The 24,657-nt window shown below is 40.4% G+C and overlaps 1 protein-coding gene across 1 annotated transcript in view; it reads right to left on the reverse strand.

The window, feature by feature from the left end:
• Nucleotides 1-10,866: 10,866 nt before the first annotated feature.
• Nucleotides 10,867-24,657, reverse strand: part of LOC149449338 (aldo-keto reductase family 1 member C1-like) — a 42,021-nt gene continuing 28,230 nt past the window's right edge. Inside the window, exons 8-9 of the mRNA XM_089693365.1 lie at nt 23,487-23,569; nt 10,867-11,967 (exon numbers count right to left, since the gene is read on the reverse strand). Coding sequence (XP_089549491.1) covers nt 11,925-11,967; nt 23,487-23,569 — 126 coding nt within the window. The 3' untranslated portion in view covers nt 10,867-11,924. The remainder of the gene's footprint in view (nt 11,968-23,486; nt 23,570-24,657) is intronic.

Raw genomic sequence — 24,657 nt, forward strand, 5'->3', positions numbered from 1 at the left:
ATTAGTACACCACCCTACACAAAACACTAAAGAGTTAATACATTTGTGAAATTCCTTGCCAATGAAGAGAAACGTCTAATTGAATTTTCAAGAAGTCAGCCCTGTAATTAAAAAAATAACAGCATCTGCTCTGCCAAGGAGGAAGTGTAACAGCAGGGATTACATCATATCTTCTGCTCTCAGGAAACTACACTTCCCATAAACTTTTGGGAATTGCAGTGAGTGTGGGTGGGTACACTAGGCCTGTACATGTTGAATGTGTACTCGCCCACTTCAACAGAAAACACACCCACACATTCCCCAGCTGCCACTGCTATCCTCACATGTGATCACTCATTCTCCAGTCACAACAGAATAGGAACTAATTGCCCTGACACTATGTTTTTATTTCCAGAAAAACCATGGCCGCATTTCCACATAATTAGATTATTTATCCACTGTTGTCTGCTGGAAATAAATACTCAAGTTTCTCTTCCTATTTTTCTAACAGCCGCTGCTGCTTGTATGCTTCCATGTAATCACATCCCCGGCCACAACAGAACAGAAAAAAAGCACCGAGACATAAGGTTCCATTCACACTAGGGTGTTTTTGCCCGTGATTTAAAAACGCATTGAACCACATAGCCAAAAATATGCAAACATGTTGGAATACAGTGTTCATATATTTTGTGCGACAAATACATCTGTATTCAGTAGAGATATATGCTTCAACCAATAGATGGCATTGTTTACAGGTTTGTAGCTGCATCTATGATAAACTCTATGGGGGAGATGTACTAAAGCTGGTTCACTCAGAATCTTGTGCACCTGTGCATGGTAGCCAATCATCTTCTGACCTCAGCTTGTTCAATTAAGCTTTAGACCTAGAAGCTGATTGGTTTCCATGCAGAAGTGCACTAGAGTCTGAGTGAACTGCTTTAGTAAATAAACTCCTATGTCTTTTCTCTGAATACATTTTCCTGTTTTCCCTCTTGTGGTGAAGCAGAAAAGCCATGTGGACTGTACACTGTTCTGTAGGGATATACAGAAGACTGCAACAGAATAAAAGAAAGTGGCCAGTGGCAACAAAGCTTTCATTTGCAAATATGACAAACTAAAATGACCAGTCTTGGAAATTCAAGATTAACATGTTGCCAATAAGAGAAGGTATGTGGAAATGTATAAATGAAGTCAGGCCAGAACACCCTTCAAATGAGTGGAACGAGAAAGATCAGAAAGCTTGGAGCACAATCTCTCTTAGTATAGAAGATGATCAAATAATACATATTTATTTGTAAGTGTAAAACTGCTAAAGAAATGTAGGAACGATTACAAAAAGTGCATGAAAGAGCTAATCTCAGCAATACACTTTATTTGATTATAAAGCTATACCAAACCAAGCTGATGAAAGGGCAGGATATACAGGATTACATAAGGCACACATTGGAAATGGTTGAACTCCTGAGAAGTATAGGAGAAGACATAAAAGATTTTCATGACACAGAACTATTACTTAGTGGTTTACCAGAAAGTTATGAAACGCTTATCACAGCACTTAATGCATGCCCAGATGATGAACTGAAATTGGATATATTAAGTGCATGCTTGTAGATAAATATAAATGTAAAACAGAAAGCATTAATAGTGACTGTGCTTCTGTCGCAGAGTGTGCTTTAAAGATGAAAAATAGGAATAAAAACAGTAACATGCAACAAGAAAGATTGCAGAATCTGGAAAGCTACAATGCAAAATCAAACTAAACTACAAAAGGCCAAAAGTGTGAAGGAAGAAACTGATTTTTATTCAGTTAATGAATATGTTTTACAATCCAAAAGTTGCACTTCATCTTTGCATTCATGGTGTGTTGATTCAGGAGCAACGAATCACATGACAAATGACAGAAATTTCTTTATTCACCTTGACCAGAATAAAACAGAAAAAAATCACATCTGATGGGCAAATAATGGAATCGGAAGAAATAGGAGACAGTTTTGTTTACTGTTCTATTTCACCAGAAAGATACTTGTGAAAAATGTTCTGTATGTCCCTGCTCTTGAAACTAATCTTTTTGCCAGAAGTTCACAAAACAAGGCAATGTAGTGACTTTCCAAGGTGATAGTTGTGCCACAACAAAAGGGGATATCTTACTCGCAAAGGCTAAAATTACAGATGAACTATATCAGCTGTAGCTGCATCTATGATAAACTCTATGTCTTTTCTGTGAATAAAGTTTCCTTTTTCCATGTTGCAGTGAAGTAGAAAAGCACATGTGGACTGTGCACATCTGTTCTGTAGAGCTATATACAGAATTTCTAACAAGACACCTCTCCAAATTGAGTTCAGGTGTTCCCAGTGAAAGGTCTTGTTGATGCTACTGCAGGCAAATACCTTTTGGAGAATTGTGCACTTACAATCTTGTAGTAACGACTTTGGAGAAGGCAATTTTATGCTCCAGCATGATGGTGCCCACCCAGGGCACAAAGTCAGCTCCATAAGGGGACAGTTTGACTGGTTTGGTGTGAAGGAACTCAAATCTCCTGCACAGGTTCAGACCTTAACTCTACTGAACACCTTTGGGTGCTAATTCCAAGTCAGGTCTTCTCCTTCAGCATCAGTACCTAATATCACAAATGGTCTTTTGACTGAATAGGCACAAATTCCCAGACACAAAGTCTTGTAAAAAGCCTTTTTAAAAGTGAAGTGAAGGCTGTTATAGCAGCAAATGGGCATATGGTTTTGGAATGGGATGTCCAACAAGCTCACAAAGGTGTCACTATCAGGTGTTCATAAACTTTTATGGAGTTCATCTCTCGAGAACTCTTTTGGAGATATCTCCACATATGTGCTGAGTTCCTGGGGCTGCACACCTGCTGGGGCCATGTCTAGGTGTACTAATCTTCCTGTTGTTTTTTTTTTAAATTGGTAATTATGGAGAATTTAGAAGGCGCTGGAGCACACAAGAGCTGATGGGAATACCCATACCTCCCAAGTGTACAGGAACAGATTTGGAAGTTATGACAGGGTGATTTTCTGCTGGACTAGCCAAGACACATAAGAAACCAAGTAGAGCCAACTGTGCAGTAGGCTCCATCTATAATATCAATTTTGGGTGGACTGACCCTTTAAAAGTTCATCTATAACAAAAACTATCTGGTATCATATGAACCTTTTTTTTCTTTCTAACATTTCCATATCAATTGTTTTTTTTGTTGTTTTGATGCCAACATCTAGAATTAAATATGTTGTTTATGGTGGAATGTAGGGGGATTTCATTTCCTTCCAGGTGGAAGCTGAGTTCCAAGCAGGAAGATTTGCCAAATTCATCCAAGGCTTTCTCAACAATATTAGGGAGTTCAGGAAAGGATGCTCAGCTACCCCTTGTTCGGTCATCAGAACCAACAAACAGAAAATCTATTCTGGACAGAATTACAAAGCACACTTGTATGACTAGGTCAATAATAAACTGCATGTTGCTGGTGTAGCGCCCTGTTCTGCTGCACCATAGACAGGCGATATCCAACAGTCCTATTCTGCTCTGTCTTTCCTAAAGGCCAACAGAAGCTTACATTATTGTTTGCCTTTCCCAGCTTGTTTCCAAGTCTTAGTGTATCAGAGTCTTTCCTTCCCTCTTGAAAAAACAGAGGAAATTGTTTACCCATGTGTGCACCATTGTAAGTTTCAGTGTAGCTGACTCTGGTAGGTTTTGAAGAAAGCCAGATGTTTTCCTGTTGGATGTTCTCAGTGACACATCTGTTTGCTTATATCCAGCCAAATATTCCTGAAGATATTAACAAACAATTTTTAAGTGTCAAGTGATCCATGCAAAAAAATTGGACCAAAAAATCTCCAATTTGAGCACTTGAATATCATCCAAAATGAGAATTAGTAGATCTTTTGTTACTTGTAACAAAAGGTCTGTCCCTATACGGTCAGCCCAAAAAATAACCATTGAGATTACAATCTGATTAAACAGTCTTCTTTAGATTTAACAACAGCTATTAGATATAGGTTGGATGGATCACTGAAATACCACATAGTTGTTGATAAAACCTAAAAAATTACGTAGAGATTGAGTAACATGAGTGGCTATTTTAAATAGAATCTGTAATTTGTCCATGAAGGGCAAAGCAACAAGCTCATTTTAAATCTCAATTGAAGTCCCAGTTTAAATCATTTAAATGTCCTTCACTGACTGCAACTCAGTGAGTATACATCTGGCAGCCATGGGGCATGCTCGGATGAAACTCACAACATGGGAAGTTCGGAGGAGCTTTGACCTGTTGACAGGGTTTTATGTGCAGTGCCAAAAATCTCAGATAAAGTGCAGTCTCTGGAGAAGTCACTGCCTATGCAGCAAGAAGATTGGCATTGGGCAGGGGCACCTGCTATTCTGTTGGCTCTGAGTGATAGCAGCAGACTCCGGCATGGGGAGCATCACTGAGTATGGTTGTGAAAACTAGGGAGAGTGCAAATGGGCTGTTGCTGCTGCTTCAGAATGGAGAAGGCAGTGGCACCAGGACCACCAAGCATCAGCACAGGCCAAGCAAAGTCCAGAACTCACATCAGCATGAAGTGCTCCAGCAGCTGTATCCACTACAGAAGAGATGTGACAAAGTGTGCTTGGATTAGAAAGGCAGAGATAGGACCAGACGACACCCACTTTATTGGCCACACCCCTAACATACAGGCAACTAATATATCATGCATGTTATACATGCTCATTTTGCTGTCATCCCTGTTGGAGGATGATGGCTCTCCATGGCTAGATTAGGAAAAATAACACAAATCCGAATTTCTAGTAAAGTCAAGCTTTTTCTTCCAAAATTTAAACTTTTTCTAAGATGTTGGTAATTTCTTTTGAAAACTTGAATGTTTATCACGTTGCCATTGATGTGGAACCAGAATTCCATTAGCCTGAGGCTAGCAAAGAAAAACATAATAGGAGAGAGAACTTGAAAATCACAAAGTCACATAGGGTTGGGGGTGGAGCAGTGCCATCTGACTCCCCAATAAGTTTTCGACCCCATAAACTACCAGCAGACCCCCCGACTCCCAGACAGCAACAAAAGTTCAGTCACAATATAGATATCATTGTGGCAACTATGGGTGACTGTAGAGATTTCCGTTAAATTGATTACCGATTTTGCCTAAATTAAATTTTGTTGAGAAGAAAACTCTCAACTTCTCTTACTGAGCTGTTTAGGAGACATTTGTTTGAAAAATATTATTTACCATTTCATCAGTGAAGGTTCTCATTTATCCAGTTCATGGTTTTGCTAATCAAAGAACAGCTTGTCCCGTCCCTTCTGCAGTGGATGCTCCTGCTGCTGGTGCAGTTCATGCTGATGTGAGTTCTGGACTTTGTTTGCCTTGTGCAGTTGCTTGTTGTCCCTGGTGCCACTGCCTCCTCCATTGTGTAGCAGCAGCAACAGCCTATGTGGACTGTCCCCTCTCCCCAGTTTTCACAGCTCTTCTCAGTAGCGCTGCCCATGACTGAGTTCAGAGAGATTGATGCTAAGCCTATGACCCAGAGCCAATAGACTATCTCAACTGTCCATCTGATGCTAATCTCCATGTTGCATAGATAGTGGCTGCACCAGGGGCGAACTGACAACTCATGGGGCCCCCGGGCAATAGGGGATCATGGTGCCCCTGTGTCCTTGCCCACACTCAAAGCATACCCAAAAAAGCCTATAAAAGGTAACAGGGGCATTTCATGGGGTCCCCTACTGACCACCGGGCCCTTGGGCAGAGCCCGAGTGCTTGAATGGTCAGTCCGCCCCTGGGCTGCACTGAATCTGAGAAGCCTGGCACTGCGCATAACACCCTGTACACAGCTCAAAGCTCCTCTGAACTATTGGTCAGGTGAGCTCCTTCTGGACACTCCACCTCCTTGCCAGGTGTGGGCATTCTGGGAGTTGCAGTCAGAGAGGGGCTACCCAGGGATTGGAGGATGGCCAACTCTGGGCAATCCAACTAGGAAAGCCACTACCCCCTGAGACATAGTTGGGAATGCTAGTTTATCAGGTACAAATGGTAACCCTACCATGTTGCCAATTAAAGCGGTAGTAAACCTTGCAATTAAAAAAAAAAAAAACTTTTCCCCTGCAAGGCAATGCCATAATGTGCTAGCATGCATCACATACTAGTACATTATGTGAAACTTAGCTTAAAACAAGCGCTATTACTGCCGACAGGACTTCTATCTTCACACGGTCCTTTTTCTGGGTTCGTTGGCTCCGGCGGCTTGAATGGCTGAACTGCAATGATGTCACTCCTGCGCATGCACGTTGGAGTCACTTTTTGCGCCACACAGCTCTGAAGGAATGGCATAGGCATGCTGTTCCTTCAGATCACATGCAGCGGTGCTGCCTTACAAAGAAATATTTCCTAAACGATACACATTTAGAACATATTTACAATACCTACAAATAAAAAAAACAGACTTTACTACCACTTTTAAGGGTGATTGGATAGTAACCATATACTCAGAAATGTTTTATGTTCATATGATGTTGCTGACAATTGATTTTAGTGGTGCACCTTCTATTTTATGTATATGTTGTTTTTTTTTTTTTTGGGGGGGAGGGGAGGTGCTATCTAGGATGGTATAGATGATTTACTTAAGTGTTCTTTATATTCGTGTTTTCATTTTTTTCTCATGTTTGCATACTGTCACATTTTATTTTTCTGCATGTCTCTTTCTTTCTGTAAAAATTATAAGGTTACTCAGGGGCCATTTTTGGCAAAAGTATATGTCTAGACCAGGGGCAGACTCACAACTCATGGGGCCCCCGGGCAATAGGGGATCATGGGGCCCCTGTGTCCTTGCCCAAATTCAAAAAAGCCTATGAAAAAGGTACCAGGGGCATCTCATGGGGCCCCCTACTGACCCCCCAGGCAGTGCCCGAGTTTCCAAATGGTCAGTCCGCCCCGTTTTAGACTATATAAAAGGAGCTTCCCTAAACCATACTGTCGTATTCAATTTTCAATGATACTTTTTTTGCTGTATGTTTCTTCTTTTTTTGTGAAAGTAATATGGCTAATCAGAGACCATTTTTTCAGCAAAAGAACATCTTAGTGGAGCTTCCCTAACATACAGCAGCCATCTAAACCCAAAAGCAAACATTTATTATTTTGCAGCTGGTCAATTCTTAGATGTGATGGCTTTTAGGCTTTCTTTCCTTTATTTTCATCTGGTAATCTGGCCAGTATGTCTGTTGTTTTTCATAAGAACAGACTTTCACTCCAGCAAATGTATCAGTTAGGAGTGTTGAAACAAATCAATTACCAGTGGCAAGGGTGCTTACAATGACCAGCTTTTATTTATTTATGTAAAACGTTTAGCCCTCCACAGAACTGTTGCTGTAACTGTTTTGACTCCAATTTGTTAGTCTATCTCAATCTGCTAGAACATCTAACATTCCCCTTCCCCCAGATTGATAATACTGCTATCCAAAGGTGTCTCTGCTGGTCCTCCATCCAGAGTATAAGCACACTAATATAGGAGGCATGTTACTGATCAGATCATTAGGTGGAAACAGAGAGGAAAGCCTAAAAAAAGAATACAAATGCAGCCACCACATGTATGGATTGGTGAATTGTAACATATTACATTTTTGGTTTTGGGTTTAGTACCTTGTGATAATTGTGCTTATAGATACGGACGCTGACAATCATATTTGTATCATACTCTTCAAATATCATTCACACTCCATCAAGTCCCCCCTCCCTCTTGGAATGAAATGTGGTCTGTATGTGTGCACTGGAGTCACAAGTCACAGCTGGATAAGCTTCATGGTTGTAACCCCAATTAAGCCTGGTGCCAGAGGGTCTGACAAACACTTTCATCTGCCCGGTACTAAAACTATAACTCAGTCGGTCACTTGACATGAAACATTACCTCAGAGTGGCCATAAAACGTACATCCCACTTGAATCAATTTTCATACAAATTCATAAACTTCAACAGGAACAGGGCAGATTAACGTAAAACATATATTCAGATAGGTCATTTTGACACGAGTCACCTGACACCTTACATCCATGTGGCATTTACAAGAGAGTAGAAAGCAATATATTTTTATCCAGAATGGCAAGATATGCCATATTCGGTGTCTGGACGGTCGGAATATGATTCTGCATATTAATCTGCCAGTGGCTAGGATACTACATGTACCTATTGAAGGTTATTGACCATGGTATAAACTTGTGAGGGATTTGGTCAGAGCCTGGGTCCCCGCCTAACACCCCTCCCCAAATGAGGAGATTGGCCCTTGACTTCAGTAGACACCTCCTGTTGGGACACTAGAAAAAAGGCTGTCATGCTTGGAGAGAGAAGAAGATATTCTCCCTTTTAACACCAGGAACCATCTTTGGGAGAAAAGGCAACCTTTTTTGTTTGGACACTTGGACTCTGCTTAACCTCCCTGGCGGTATGATCATGTCAGGAATTTTGTGCTGAAAGCGGTACCATTTTTTTGCATGGAAATATGTAGTTTTTAATTGTAGGCTGTAATTTTTAGGAATAACTCACTGAAATCTGTCCGAACAAGAGTCTATTAAACATTCCGGATATGATAAAACTTGAAACACAAAATCATAAATTATAATTTAATTAATAATCATAAAAAAAAATAATATAATAATAATCAATTTAATTCAATAATATAATCAAACCAAAAACACTGAAATTTGAAATACAGAGGCAAATTCGCACATCGCTGAGCAAAGTCGCAAAATCGTTTTCAGTGTCTGATGACGAATTTCCCCACAAATCATTATCACTCAATTCTGCAAGTGGTTCTGATTTACTATCGCTGTTCTAAAACCGCTTTTGATGTAAAGGGACGCTTTTTGGCCGCCATGGACTTTTCTAAGTTTCCAGGCAGAAAGAACAGTCAAAATGCAGGCAGGGCACAGGACAAAGCAGTGGGGACAAAATGTATGTGAAATGCAGTGAAAAAGCAATGACAGCAAAAATGTCATTTTTTAAAAATTTCAAATTTCCCGCCGGTTCCGCCGCCCGAACGTTCCGACGTCACGGGGACCGGAACACGGAAGTCAGATGCCGGCATCCGCCGGAGGAGATGGACGGGGACGCTGCAGGGGACACATCGTGGGAGCGAAGGACAAGGTAAGTGCTGCAGGGACCCCCAGAGAACGCTGCATGGTAAGCCCGAGTGTAGCTCGGGGTTACCGTTCTTGGTATAGAAATTCTAACCCGAGCTACACTCGGGAAAACCGCTAAGGAGGTTAAACCAAGGACTTCTGCAAGTATTCTACCTTCTGAAACTTCTTTCTTTTATCTCTATGTTGTGTTATTGCTCTCTCTTTTTATATATATATATATATATATATATATATATATTTGTTACATCTTTTCTGTAAAATATTTAAATTGCACCATTTTGACCTTTTTAGTAATAAATCCTATTTTCTGAAAAGTGTTGAAACTGTCTCTAAAGCTTTTAATGCAAACTAAAAGAATCCCTGTCTCTGAAGAGTGCTACTGTATGTTTTAACCCTCTGCATACATCTGTCTGCGGTGGCAGTGTGTATACAGACGCTTATTCAAACATCATAGTGTTACTGCTAAGATTTGTGAGTTTCCTCCTTCTCTGTAAAAAGGTGGTGGTGGCAGTATGAAGGGTTAATTGCATAATTAACCTGACGCAGTAACAATCGCTCTCAGGCTGCTGACACATAGATTGTGGTCCAGCAAGCTGGAAAATCTTTGTGCAGGCGCAGCTGAGAGTGGCATTGTTACGCAAGTGGCAGAGCAGTCTTAGATTGGCTGGTCCTTCAGTCACAAGTTGGTGAGAAGGGCTGGGGTCTGACGCCCCGCCGGTCACATACCTCTTTAATCTTACCTTGCCCATTGAGTTCAATACATAAATTAGCAAAATCTACAGATTTTTACTGAAAATGTGGATAAATAAACTATAATTTTCTCTCATACAGGGACAGTACTTCATGGACTGAGATGGCATCTCAAAGATGACACAGTTCTTGACTGTATTCACAAATGTATGACACAGATTAGACCCGCTGCAGTCTCTCACCTTGTGATTTGCTACAATGTTGCAGTCTGATCACCTGGGAGGGGGGGAGGAGACTGAGAATATTCCTTCATGTGGGGTGGAATCTGTGCCAATCAGCAAGGGATCTGCTCACAGATACCTGTTGATTGGAACATAGTGGGCAGATGACAGATCCGTGTCTGCTCAGTTTCTGCAGAGCGGACATGGAGAGAGCCTGCTCTGCTCTATGGATGGCCGGGAGTAAACAGACTCCACCATCTGCTCTCTGATCTGATCTGCCTAGACGGATCCCCTTCCATTTTCTTTAGTGGACCTGAAGGTAGGCAGGTGTAAATGGACAAAAGTCTGTTTACACCGGCCTGTCCATAGGGGTGCATGGACCATCTCATCAGATCCATCTGAAAAACTGATAGTTGAACCTGATTGGTCTGAATGTATGCAAGTTGACTTTTGAGTTATTGAAACGTGACTTAGCTAAGTTGGTCATTAAAATACAGAATACAAAATACAGAAGGTAACAAAGCCTTTTAAATAAATCTAGAGTCACAGTGTGATTATAGAGAGATGTGTACTGTTCCTTAGCGTTTCTTTGAAATTATTCTGTATTGCATCACGTTTCTCACATATGAGGAATCTAGAGAGAGCCTCAATGGAGCTTGAAAATCATAAAGGCATGAAAATTTCCAAGTATTAGATGAGAAGGCAAGTAGTTCACATGGTGGTAATTAGTGCTGGCAGGAAAAGGTCATCTTCTAACTGGCATGTTTTATGCTCCTGAGTCCCCTCTGGCTTCTTGATCCGGATTTACTACAATTCTCTAAAAATAAACACACTTAAGACCAACATTGCCAACAAATGCACTTTTATTTTTTTCCCTTATTAGTAATTTATTTATTTTTCGGTAACACATTGAATATTTAGGCTTCATTCACACTAGGCACCTGAACAAATGCCAGAACCCCTGGCAGGAAAAAGTGGCATAAAAAAACACGCATAATGGTGCATATTATACACACATTTATGTATGATTTTTCCAAAACATTCCCCTCTGCTCATTTTTCACTATAATCAATTTACACGTGAAAATGCCAAACGCATCTGAGCTCTAAGTTTAAACATATTATGCATTTTTTCTGAGCAAAAGCATCTTTCAGAAATTTGCTTGTGATGTTTTTTTTCAGCCTGTAGTGTAAGTGCTCCTCTTCAAATATGTTTGTAAACAGCCATATGTGCATGGAAACGTAGGCTAACATAGAGTTGCTTTCACCGCCTGTATAAGCAGCATTTTTATGCCCAGTGTGCATGAGGCCTTAAAGCAAACCTGCATTTCCTCCGACCCGAAAGATAAGAATAAAAAAACACATATCCAACACAAGGGATGAGCAGGCGATATCACAGTGCTTGATTTTGTTGCAAAGATTACTGATTAGCCTCAAAGTTTGCCATGCTGACATGGCTTTATTTATTAGTAAAGACATGTGATTGACATTCCAGCGTTGGCATGATGGCTTTATAATTTTAATTCTAATGCTGACCCCGACTGTAACCCTAACACTAACCCATACAGCATTGACAATATAAAGTGCTAGAGACTCTAGAAATGTATAAAATAGACTGAGTTGGCCACTAACTATGACTGTAGCTGTCTATTATGACATGATTTTAAATACTAAACAAAGTGTCTGTTAATTTTTTTTATTACAGTGTGAAAATGTATATAAGACATTTGCATTCAGTGTATCCATACTTACTTTATAGACAAACAAATGCAACAATTTATAAAACAGATTCCATTATCGCATTGGACATGGCAGTATTTCCAGCGATACTTTTCATTTTTTTTACAATTGTTCTATTACAGATCTTTCCCAGAGAGATAGATACCAGTTGTCAAAATTTCCCTTCAATACTCATCATGCAGGGGGTACTGCGGATGGTCAGCAAATCTGTAAAGACAGATGTAAGAACTGTGAGCAAGACATATAACTATCAATGAGATCCAACCAAGTATGAACTTATAGGTGTTAGTCATTTTAAATGTGATTGAACAATGGGATTGTAATATGTGGTCAGTGTAGAGCTGTACTCCAGCCTTGCTTTCGGTCTTTCATAGTTGTACCGAAATTGCGATCTCTGATTTGACTGCATAATGTGAGCTTCGCACAATGTGCATTAGAAGCTGCAGCAAATATGATAGTTCGCAGCTTCATTTCCTAGCGGGAGGATGTTCTTCAGCATCGTTTAACCCTTTCCTGTCAAGCTGAACTGTTCCTGGCTTGCCCATTTTGTTCATTGCATTTTAGTTTTATCAAACATGGAGGCTCAAAATCACAGGTGGGCTTAGCCTATGGTGCCTGAAAGCAAACCTGTGTTCTTCCCCTACAGGGCATAGCAATTGGCCTGTTTTAGTGCCCCCCCCAGAAGCATATACTCACCTTTTCTTCACTACCTAACCAATGCTATCAGCTGCCAGGAGCAAAGAAAATGCCTGGCGCTTCCAGTCCTGTGATCATGCTGGTGCTTGGTGATTGGCCCTGGGTTGTCAAATGGGCAGTGAGAGATTCTTCAGCTCTGTGTAAACTCCAACTGGAGTGACCTTAATAAAGTAATACTAAAGTCTTGTTTTTTTTTCTTAAAAATAATAAACATGTTATACTTACCTGCTTTGTGCACTGGTTTTGCACAAAGCAGCCCGGATCCTCCTCTTCTTGGATCCCCTGCTGGCTCTCCTGGCCCCTCCCTCCTGTTGGGTGCCCCCACAGCAAGAAGCTTGCTATGGGGACACCCTAGCACGCACACTTCCAAGCCGCGGCTCTGCGTGTCCATTCACACACAGAGCCGCAGCTTGGACCCGCTTCCTCCCTCTCCTGATTGGCTCCCTGGCATAGAATGCATGAAGGTAAAAAACCTTGAGCCTTTAGAACCACTTTAATGTCTTTTTTAAATGAATCCAAGTCAGCTGTGCTTTACTAGCTAACAATGACCAATAAAACTTCCTGAGAAAGAGGAATGACCACACACAGCTCCTATTTTCTTAATACATGTGTCAGATAGTTTGAAACAGTGTAGTCCATAAATGGTTTCTTTTTAAACAGACATCCCTTAAAATGTATTTAGGACTGGGTTATGTATTCACTTTATTATAGGATACTTCCACTTTTGAAGTTAAATTTGAGAAAACCCCATTATATGGGAGTAACTACAATTACCTAACCAAATTTGAATCTCAGTTTTACCCTTAGTACTGAAATTGTTTTTATGTTTCTGTATTTTTTCCTTTCTTGTTGTGATTTTTTTTAAAAATATGAAATAAAAATTATATAACTTTTTAATATGTTTAGTATACATGTTCATGCACCCTGAAAGTCCCATCTTCTCTATTAAATATTTGCAATTTTAAGGGATGTGGTGCAATAATCATATCTGGTCGCCCGCTCACCACTTCACTGTTACCCCAATATGTTTGTTATGTGTTCCCCTTCACACAGCATACAGAAAACAAATTAAAAGACAACTGGCCCTTGGGAAGACTGCAGGCTACTTTGCACAATGTGAAATGAAAGGAAACCAACAAATGGGGACATACATTGAGCTTCCCTTAGAGATCATACAATGCAGAAGCCCAGCTTTTAGATGTTTGAACAGAAAGCTTGTTTGGACACAAAGGGGTTGATTTATTAAAGACAAATAGAATGCAAGTGCAGTTGCTCCAGAGCTTAGTAATTGAGGGGAAGCTTTGCTGACTTCCAATATCCAATCATGTGCAAGCAATAAAGCAAAGCAGGGAGTAAAAACCGGTACATTGCTTAGTAAAACACCACACAGTAAACACACATTACATATAGTTTGGCACATATATAACCCCTTGATCACCCTAGATGTTAAACCCTTCACAGCCAGTGTCATTAGTACAGTGACAGTGTATATCTTTAGCACTGATCACTGTATTAGTGTCATTTGGAATTTCAGTGGTGGTTAGTCAGTTCCCCTCAGCGTCAGTTAGTGTCAGACTGCCTGTCACACTATTGTAGTCCCACTATAAGTTGCTGATCATCGTCATTACTAGTATAAAATAAATAAATAAAAATTGCACTATGTACACCATAGTTTGTAGATGCTATAACTTTCACAAAAAACCAATCAATATACACGTATTGTTTGTTTTTTTTACCAAAGACATGTAGCAGAATACATTTTGGCCATAATTTATGAAGAAATTTGTTTTTATTTTGTTTTTATTTTATTGGATGTTTTATAGCAGAAAGTAGAAAATATTGGGTTTTTGTTTTCAAAATTTTGGCTTTTTTGTTTATATCGCAAAATAAAATTAAAAAAAAAAACAAGTGGTGATTGAATACCATCAAAAGAAAGCTCTATTTGTGTGAAAAAAAATAGTATAAATTTTCATTGCGTTCAGCATTGCATGACTGCGCAATCGCCATTTAACCACTTGCCCTCCTGAGGATTTACCCCCCTTCCTGACCAGGCCTCTTTTTGCTACTCGGCGCTGCACTAATTCAACTGATAATTGCGCGGTCATGCAATGCTGCACCCAAATGAAATTTATATCCTTTTTTTCACACAAATAGAGATTTCTTTTGGTGGTATTTGATCACCTGTGCGCTTTTTATTTTTCACGCTATAAACAAAAAAAGACCAAAAATTTGGAAGAAAAATGATATTTTTTACTTTCAGCTATAAAAAATATATAGTAAACTCAAAGTTAGTTATAAATTTAGGCCAAAATGTATTCTGCTCCATGTTTTTGGTAAAAAAAATCCCAATAAGTGTATATTGATTGCTTTGTGTGGAAGTTATAGCGTCTACAAACTATGGTATAGATACTGCAATTTACGCTATTTGTTTGCTATACAGCACTGCGCAAGTTTAACAGACAATTGCGCGGTCATGCAATACTGTACATAAATGAAATTTACATCCTTTTTTTCCCACAAATTGAGTTTTCTGTTGGTGGTATTTGATCACCTGTGTGGTTTTTATTTTTTGCGCTATAAAAAAAAAAGCCTGAGAATTTAAAAATAAAACAATACTTTGGACTTTTTGCTTTAAAACATGTCCAGTAAAAAAAATGTAAAAATCAAATTTATCCATAAATTTCTGCCAAAATGTATTCTGGGAATTCTTTGCTTAAAAAAAATCCCAATACGTGTAAATTAATTGTTTTACGTGAAAGTTTTAGCATCTACAAATGGCGGGAAAGATAATGGGATTTTTTTTTTATTATACTAATAATGGCGCCAATCAGCGACTTATGGCGGTGATCAGCGATTTACGACAGTGATCAGCGACTTATGGCGGGACTGCGGCGGATATTTTGACACTGGGGGGGAACTGACTTGGGGTCACTGACATCCCCAGTGACACCAATACAGTGATCAGTGCAAAAAAAACAAAAACACTGACACTGTACTAATGGCACTAGGAAGGAAGGGGTTAACTTTTATTAGGTAATGAAAGGGTTAACTGTGTGAGGAGAGTGTTTTACTAGGGGGCGGGGGTGTGTACTTCACAGGAACACTCTGATCCGGAGAGATAAAGTCTTCTCTCAGGTTCAGCGTGCTCTGAACTGACAGATAGCAGAGCTGCAATGTAAACAATGCAGCCCTGCTATCTGTCAGTGATTACTTGTAATCGCCAGCACTCGGTGGGAAATTAGCAGTGACGGACACCCGCTGCCATGATCAGCGGGATGGGTAGGGCGGGCACGCGCTGAGCGCGCGCCCCCTACCTGTTTTGCACAGCGACATTAAAAGACGGTGCTGTGCGCACAGGTGCCGCCGTGCCGCAGTAAAAACACTGCGACGGGTCGGCAAGCGGTTAAAGTAGTGCAATGTGGAACTGGCCTGGTCATGAAAGGGTACAATCTTCTGGAGCTCAAGTGGATAATGACACATGAAGCTTAGTTAATGTCCCTGTACGTGCTCAAATCTAGATTACAATTGATAATGAGATCTGCCAGCACAATACAGACAGAGTTAAAAATGTTAAACATTAAAGTGTAACTACAGGCAACTTTTTTTTAGTTTGGATAAAGTGGAGAGGGGTTAGACCTCCTGTCAGGTTTTTATTGAAGTCTGTGCCCCCGTCACAGAGATTTACCCTGTCTATTTGTCCTGTTTACCATTCTCATCAAAAGTGAAAGTAAAAAGAAAATCCTACATTTTGGGTTGACACCAGATCAGGAATATAGGGGAAATAGGGACACTAGTTCTGGTGATATCCAGGGACTACTTAAATTTGGAGGAATTTCCTCTCACTTTCTATTTTGGCTAAGGGACAGGAAACAATGGAACACATATGGCAAAAAAATGGAGAGGATTTATAACCTTCACTTACTCTGTACAAAATAGAAAAAAAAATTGCCTTAAGTTACAATATTTTTAACATCGTCTTTAGTTCCATATTAACTTCTTGGCCCCCTTCTGCATAGCAGAGGAAAACTTCAAATTTGGAGTTTTTCAGAAAAGTGCAAGTAAAATGTAATAACAATTTAAAAACGTTTTTAAGCTATGATGTCTGAATAAGAACATATAATATATACAGGTGTTATTCTAATTTGGCTGCAAAAGGATAATACATTTTAAGTGAGGGGTCCCCAACCTCCAGGCTGTGGCCTGTTGATGACCTGGAGGAGGTGAGCGGTGTCAGCGGTCCAGACAGGGCTATCACAGACCGCACTCCCCGCTCACCTCCCACAGTGTCTCCTCCCCCAGGAGGCAGAGAGGGCAGGGCAAGGCAAAAGCTGGATAAGTTGGGCGACTCTCACCGTCCTGTCCAGATCTGCAGCTCCTCCAACCCCCTGCCCTGCTGATAGGATGACATTGTTAGGGGGGAGCGGGAGACCCTGGAGATGGCACAGAGGCTGAATCCTGCCTCTGCCCTGCCAAAGCTATGACAGGAGAGGCAGAGAGTGAAAGGGCCCTGTGATCAGAGAGAAAAGGGGGGGGGGGGCATGACTGCAAGGGGCACTATGATTGGGGGGGGGGGGGCTATGATTGCTAGGGGCACTGTGATATAAAGAGGACTGCACTGTAACCATTACAGTGCCCCTTTTCAGTGCAGTCCCCTTCACATCCCAGCCCTCTTTTTATTACAGTGCAGTCCCCTTCACATCACAGTCCCCTTTTCATTACAGTGCAGTCCTCTTCACATCACTGTGTCCCTTTACAGTGCAGTCCACTTCACATCAGAGTCCCCTTTTCATAACAGTGCAGTCCCCTTCACATCACTGTGTCCCTTTGCAGTGCAGTCCTCTTCACATCACTGTGTCCCTTTGCAGTGCAGTCCCCTTCACATCACAGTGGCCCTTTACAGTACAGTCTGAGTTACATAAAGGTAAAAGGGACTGCACTGCAAAGGGGCACTATAATATAAAGGGGGGCTGTGATGTGAATAGGAACTGAGGACACTATGGGACTTCTTTAAAGGGGGAACTGTGATGTAAACGGGGATTTTGGACACTGATATACAGGGGGACTGTGCTGTAAAGGGGGTAGTAGTGTGAAGGGGGGCTGTGGACCTACTCAGTGAATATTTCGTCAACAACGGAAAGCCCCCCACTCCACCCCTGGTCCCAGTAGAAATTGGCTCGAAACTGGTCCCTGGTGCAAAAAGTTTGGGTAACACTGTTTTAAGTTTTAAGAATTAGCTTTCAGAAACAATCAATTTAAATGTAATAACAATTTTAAGCCCGGGTTCACAGTGATGCGGTGTGGCACATTCCTGCACATTGCTGTGCAAATCACATGCGATTTCTGTGTGAAATTTGAACCATACATTTTGTGCAGGACCCTTTTTTAGTTTGCACCAGAATTGGATCGCATGTGTTCACACACATGCGATCCGATTCTGCACTTCACAGTGCATTTTGCAAACTGATTTTGGGGTGTCGTTAAGTTAAAATACACACCCAGAGTGGTTTGTATGAACAGGGTGCGATTATGATGCAGTGCAGAAATCACACAGAAACTGATGTGAATTCCGCACCGCATCAGTGTGAATCCAGGCTAAAACTGTATTTTAAGTGTTGCTATTTGAATGAGAACATATAACAAATATAAAGTAGGTGTTATCACAATTTGGCTGCAAAAGTGGAAATACAATTTAAGTTTTTATTCAGTATAAATATAATTAAGAATGAAGTGCTCATATTTAAACAAACATACAGCGGAAAAACCTCCTGAGTGACAAATGAATACAATGTAAAGTAAATTACTATTTGTCAGAAAATATCCAACATCCATGAATCATCCTTCTCAAGAATGCATTTTTCTGTTTTCATGAATCCAGTTCCAGGTACTTGCACCACTATTCCACCTCAAATTGAAAACACACTAACCCTTTTTCTTTTCATTCTCGCAGCTTGTTGAAGTTGTTGGAGAGATTGATGTGCTATACAGTATAAATGTGTGTTGAACATGTGAGTTACTATGTGGTATGATTTTATATACCATTAAATAGACGATTTCACACTTTAATGTTTTTATTTCTGGTTCTAAAATGGTACTGAAATGATGCAGATGTACTATAAATGGGGAGATAATATGGAACATATCACCATGGAGACATATAAAGTTCGGTAAGGGTGAGCGTGTTTTCAAACTGAAGTGGAGGGGATGGTGTAAGCACCTGGAATTGGATTTAAAAAAAACATGAAAATGCATTCTTCAGAAGAAAGGTTCATGGATGTTGGATATACAGTATTATGACAATACAAGCCACTGTGCCCAAATTGGTGGAGGACTACAGTGAAGGCTGTCCTTCTGGAACTTTATCCTATCTCCACACAGGATCTCTGGAGCTCAGTTAGAGTGACCATCTGGTTTTTGCTCACCTCTCTTACTTACGTTCCCACCCCAATTGCTCAATTTGGACGGGTGACCAAACTTCTTCCACTTGAGAATTATGTAAGCCACCGTGCTTTTGGGAACCTTGAGTGCACCAGACATTTTTTGTAGCCTTTCCCAGATCTGTACCTTGCAATATTCCTTTCTGAGCTCTACAGGCAGTTCCTTTGACCTTATGGTTTTTGCTCTGATACAAAATGCATTGTCAGCTATGAGACATTTTAGAGAGGTGTGTGCCTTTCCAAATCTTGTCCAATCAATTTAATTCACCACAAGTGAAGTTCAATCAAGGTGTAGAAACTTTTCAGCAACAATCAAGAGAACCTGAGCTAAATTTCAAGCATATTTGTTTTTTTTATTTTTCAAGCATGACTCTACAGGTCCCATGAGACATTGCAAAACTGACAGTTACAGCTATGACTTACATAGGCATGTTGGAACTTGTAGTTCTGCAACAGCTGGAGAGTTGCAGGTTGCCCACCCCTGCCCTAGGGGGATAAGAGTACGTTCCTCTCCAAAACCACCTGAACCCTGCCTACAAGCCTGTAGTGGATGACAGGGGTGGACTGACAACTCATGGGACCCCCCGGGCAATAGAGGATCATAGGGCCCCTGTGTCCTTGCCCAAACTCAAAAAAGCCTATGAAAAAGGTACCAGGGGCATCTCATGGGGCCCCCTACTGACCCCGGGCCCACGGGCAGTGCCCAAATTTCTAAATGGTCAGTCCGCCCCTGGTGGGTGAAACCTTCTGGGTCTTTCAAACTCCTCTGCTCTCTGCACAGGCTATGTAGAACACAGTGGTGATATCACTGCTACTTGTACAAGGTAATAACTGGATTCATAAATGCATTTGATGCACACAAAATGGATATATATATATCTTGTGGCAATTGTAAGTGTATTTAAATAAAAGTTTATATGCCCAGAGTTCAGTTTTAAGTGAGCCCACGTGTTGCTCAATAATTTCTCCTCAACTTTTGAAACCCTACAACAACTTGTGTTACTTGTTTGTATTATCAGATAGAATTCATTGTGTGCAGGCTCCAGACTCGTACATCTCCTGCCAAAAGCGTCCCTGGAGGCCATTTCTGCATCGTACTTCTCCATATACACCATCATTAATGGATGTTGCACTTAGTATGTTTACAGTTAATGGTCATGTGGAGTAAGTTAATAGTTATGCGGTTGTACTTGGGCAATGCTCATTTTGGGCTTGGTATACCTCAAATCCCAGTCACATATTGTATTTTTTTAATAATTGTGGCCAACGGGAAATAAATGTTTTACATTAAGTCTATTTATTTTAACATTCAGACCTGTGAGTATTTTGGGCATTTGGTAATTCACCAATTTGAGCCATGGGGAAAAGTACAACTATATCAGCCATTTAACTCATGCACAGTCCAAAATTTCAATCCCAGTCTCTACAAATTTGGCAGGGGCAGCCTGTGGTTGAGGTTGCTTTTTGTATGTGAATGAGGAAAGATCACTTCCTAGTCTCTACAAATCCCAGTCTCTACAAATTTGGACATGTGTGTAGCACATCTTAAAGCAGAACTCCAGTTTGGATTTTTTTTTTCTATATCTTTGCATCAGAGGGGGGCCCTGACCATGCATTACAGCCACATGTTCTGCATGTAGGGCACCTTTGTATACTTTTCTCTGGCAATAGATTTGGGGAGACTTACAACTACATGACATCGAGCCACAGTAGCTGCTTCCTGTCGTGACCAACTGTCATTTTAACCTCCCAGTGCTACACTACAGTAGTGACATAATGGTGGCGCTGCCATACAAACATGTAGTCCCTTGTGTCGCCACTGCTTTCTGCCAACCACCATACCACAGAAAGGAGAAGAATGGACTGTAACAGTCACATGACTGCTATATTTTATTGTTAAAAATAAGTTATTTAGATAGAAATCTAAGATAAAGAGTGTACATTGTCCAGGGGTTGGGCATGGGGACTGAGGGATATGAATATTTTGATTACTGGAGTTCTGGTTTAAATCTCCTTTCCTGATATATTGGAAAAAGGAGAAATATGCTCCTTCCAGGAGTTAAAAAAAATAAAAAGGAGCTGTTCTTTATGATAGATGAATGACAGTATTTTTCATTAAAACATTTTGTCTCAATACTCCTACAGCCAGTTAGGACAATGGAGGATCTGAACCCATTTGAACAACTATTTAGTGCAAGTAAGATGCGGAAACACTGTACATTGCGTATCCTTACTGCAATAGCAGGATCCTCTCCTCTGTTGTATATGGAAAAGTGGGAAATGGAACTTGGAATACTATTTAATGAACAGCAAAAAAAGAAAATATTTAGATTAACACAGGGGGTGGTAGACATGAAGGTGGTGGAGATGAATTATAAATATCTGGCAAGATGGTACATTACACCGAACGTGGCACATAAGCAACAAGCAAAGAAGACACCTATGTGTTGGACAGGGTGTGGGGTACAATGGCACATATATGGTGGGATTGCCTCAAGATACAGGAGTACTAGGAAGAAATAATTCACCAAATACAGGAGATTTTGGGAGTTAGTATCTTGAAGGATCCAGGTATATATCTATTTCATAAGACCGAGCTCTCAGTGAAAAAGTATAAGAATATTTTAATATTTCATTTGATAATGCAGCAAAGGGACTAATACCAACATTTTGGCAGGTTCAGGAGGTACCAAAAATAAGGGATTGGATAGGCAGAGTAGATTATTAATATATGATAGAGGGAATTTTACCATTCTTCAGAAGATAAAATGGATTTTAAAAGTTCAAATAGATATGTTGATATAGATATAGATATGCCAATGGCTCCCGCTTCTGTCTCAGCCAATGAGGAGAGGGAGTCCCGGGATTGCCGAGACTCCAGTGCACATCGCTGGATCGAGAGGGGGCTTAGGTGAGTATTAGCGGGGCTGGGGGGGATGCTGCACACAGAAGGTTTTTACCTTCATGCATAGAACGCATGAAGGTAAAAAACGTTGAGCCTTTAAAGATAAGTTTGTGACAATTTGTTTTAGCATGCTGCAAGGAACATTAGGTCACCCTGTGTGATAATCATTTGAGTGTAGAGTATAAAAGCTAAGAATTTCAAACTACTCAAATAAATAAGCTATCCTTTACAAAAATCCTCCTGAAAAACCTCTACTGTTCAAGTATAAAATTCCCCTATAATCATTTTAGGGTAAGATAAATCAGTACTAAGTATCTCAAACCGCTGAAATCAATGAGCTCTCAGTCGTAAAGATCCTTCCTCATATAAACCAAGTCTAAAATTGTTCTGAAAATCGTCAACTGGCCAGAAAAAATGACAAGCTAAATGATTATTTGTTCCAGAAGCTACACAATGGGGTTTATTTACTACAGCTGGTTCACTCAGAATCTTGTGCACTTCTGCATGGAAACCAATCAGCTTCCAGGTTTTATTGCTAAAGCCTAATTAAACAAGCTGAGGTTAGTAGCTGATTGGTTACAATGCACAGCTGCACATGGTTCTGGGTGAACCAGCTTTAGTAAATCTCCCCCAATGTCTTCTAATGGAAAACAACAAGAACAGAAGATATGTTGGCCATAGTGGCCATACATTGATTACCCGTAGAGGGCACTAACCCCCGTCCAGTCGAAGGACCTTGGGTAACACCCGAAATGTAGAAGGGGTGGAGCTTAAAAAATAATTGATGTGCCAGTCAGGTGCGAGCTTTGGTACTTAAATTAAATATTGATAGCCAAAGAATACCAAGAGCTGCAGAATTCCATTTCTTTGGGGAAAGTGGCGCTTACACACATTGGAAGACCTGCTTTTCCACCATATCATTACCCTCCTCTATGGAGTTCTAAAATTCAACAGATCATCAGATTTTCTTCAATACAATGTAAACTATATGGGCAAAAGCATGTGGATACCTTTTTAAGCTATTGAGTTCGTATGTTTTCAGGAAAGTGAACTATTAATACTACAGAATACAAAAATAATTTCTTGGTAATTGTCCACTTCCAACATTCTGGCAACAGTTAGAGTAAGGCCCTTTTCTGCTGCAGCATGCCTTTGCCCCTATGCACAAAGTCAGCCTTATAATGACATGATTTGATGAGTTTGGTGTGAAGGAACTCAGGTGGCTTTGACAGAGCTCTGATCTCAATTCTGCTCAGCACCTTTGAGATGAATTGGGATGCTGATTGTGAGCCGGGTCTTCTCATCCAACATCAGTAACTGACCTCACAAATGGATAACAATTCACACAGACACACTCAAATCTCGTGGAAAGCCTTCCCAGAAGACTTGAGACTGTTACAGCCACAAAAACCACCCTTGGTTTTGGAATGAGATGTCCAACAAGTTTTTATAGGTGTGATATGTGTGCCATATTGGGGCTTATTTATGAATATGTTCACCCAAGATTCACACATTGTTCTAATTCAATCTTATGGAAAAATAAGTGCAAACCTGGGGTAAAATTGGGTAATAACATCTGTAGGGGACTCTTACAATATCAGATCTCACCAATAAATTGAATTCACTTAAAAAAGTCATTACAAAGTGGACAAGTGCATAAAAAGTTGTAAACATTCCATATGGAAACTTACAGTGGAATATCCACATAACGAAGGTTTCTGTTTATCCCATCAATAGTTTTCATGTCCTCGGCAGTCAGCTCAAAGTCAAAGACCTGCAAATAGTAAAAAGTCCCTTCACAAATACGGTACATGAATGCATATGAATGTGTGCATTAAAGACAAATCATTAAATCTAAATCTAATCAGGCAAAGAGTAAGTAAGTCAATGTAAGAACTGCCCTATGGTTCATGCTAACATTTCCCTGCTTATCTTACCACCCGAATTACCCCCATGAAATAACCAGCGCTTTTGTGTACTCTTCCTTGCACAATTCAATCAGTTGGTATATCAAATGAGCTGGTTACTTTCACTGAAAGGGATAAGGGGTGAGCAAAGGTTATAACCCCTGTCAAATTTTGTTTTTCACCATCTGTGTTCCATTTTGCAGATTTCCCTTAACTTCCTGTCCCATAGCTAAACAGGAAGTGAGAGGAAATCCCTGCAAATTAATGAAATTCTTTGGGGACCCCTACGTCACCTGAACTAGTGCCCCCATTGGAAGGTTTCCCTTCTATTACTTTTCCAGGGACAACCCAAAATTTGGGGATTTCTTCTACTTTTACTTTCAGTGAAAATGGTAAACAGGACAAATACAGTAGACAGGGTGAATTTCCTTAACGGGGGCACAGACAGCAATAAAAACTGACAGGTGCTCTAATCCATCTAGCCTCTATCCAAAACTTAAAAAAAATGTTTTGGTTTAGTTATATTTTATACTAAGCAATGGGTGGACACATAAACAGAGGTTTATGAAAACTGCAAGTCAGAATAATCTGATTTCTACTTTCTGAGCCTCCCTATTGTGAGTCTATCAATCATGTTATAGGCTTAGAAAGAATAAAATGAAAAACAAAACATGACAAAACCCCCCCCCCCCCGAAAAATGGAGTGTCTGTAAAAGAACACAAACAATACTCAGATGTCCCACCAGGCTTCGCTGTATTGAAGAGATGCCTGAAAGATTTTCTGCATCTGACACTTCCAGGAGTGCCGAAGGCTTGGTCCCCCTTTGTGAGCTTTAGTTCTCTCTGCTGACTCCAGTATCACTATAGGATAAGGTAGTATGGGCTGGCAGAAAGTAACAGTGCTCAGCATGGGATTGGTCATCTAACACAAATTGAAGTGTCAGATGCAAAACAT

This window comes from Staurois parvus, unplaced genomic scaffold (genome assembly GCF_062004578.1).
Source record: "Staurois parvus isolate SC_StPar_1 unplaced genomic scaffold, SC_StPar_1.0 ptg000629l, whole genome shotgun sequence".
Lineage (NCBI taxonomy): Eukaryota > Metazoa > Chordata > Amphibia > Anura > Ranidae > Staurois > Staurois parvus.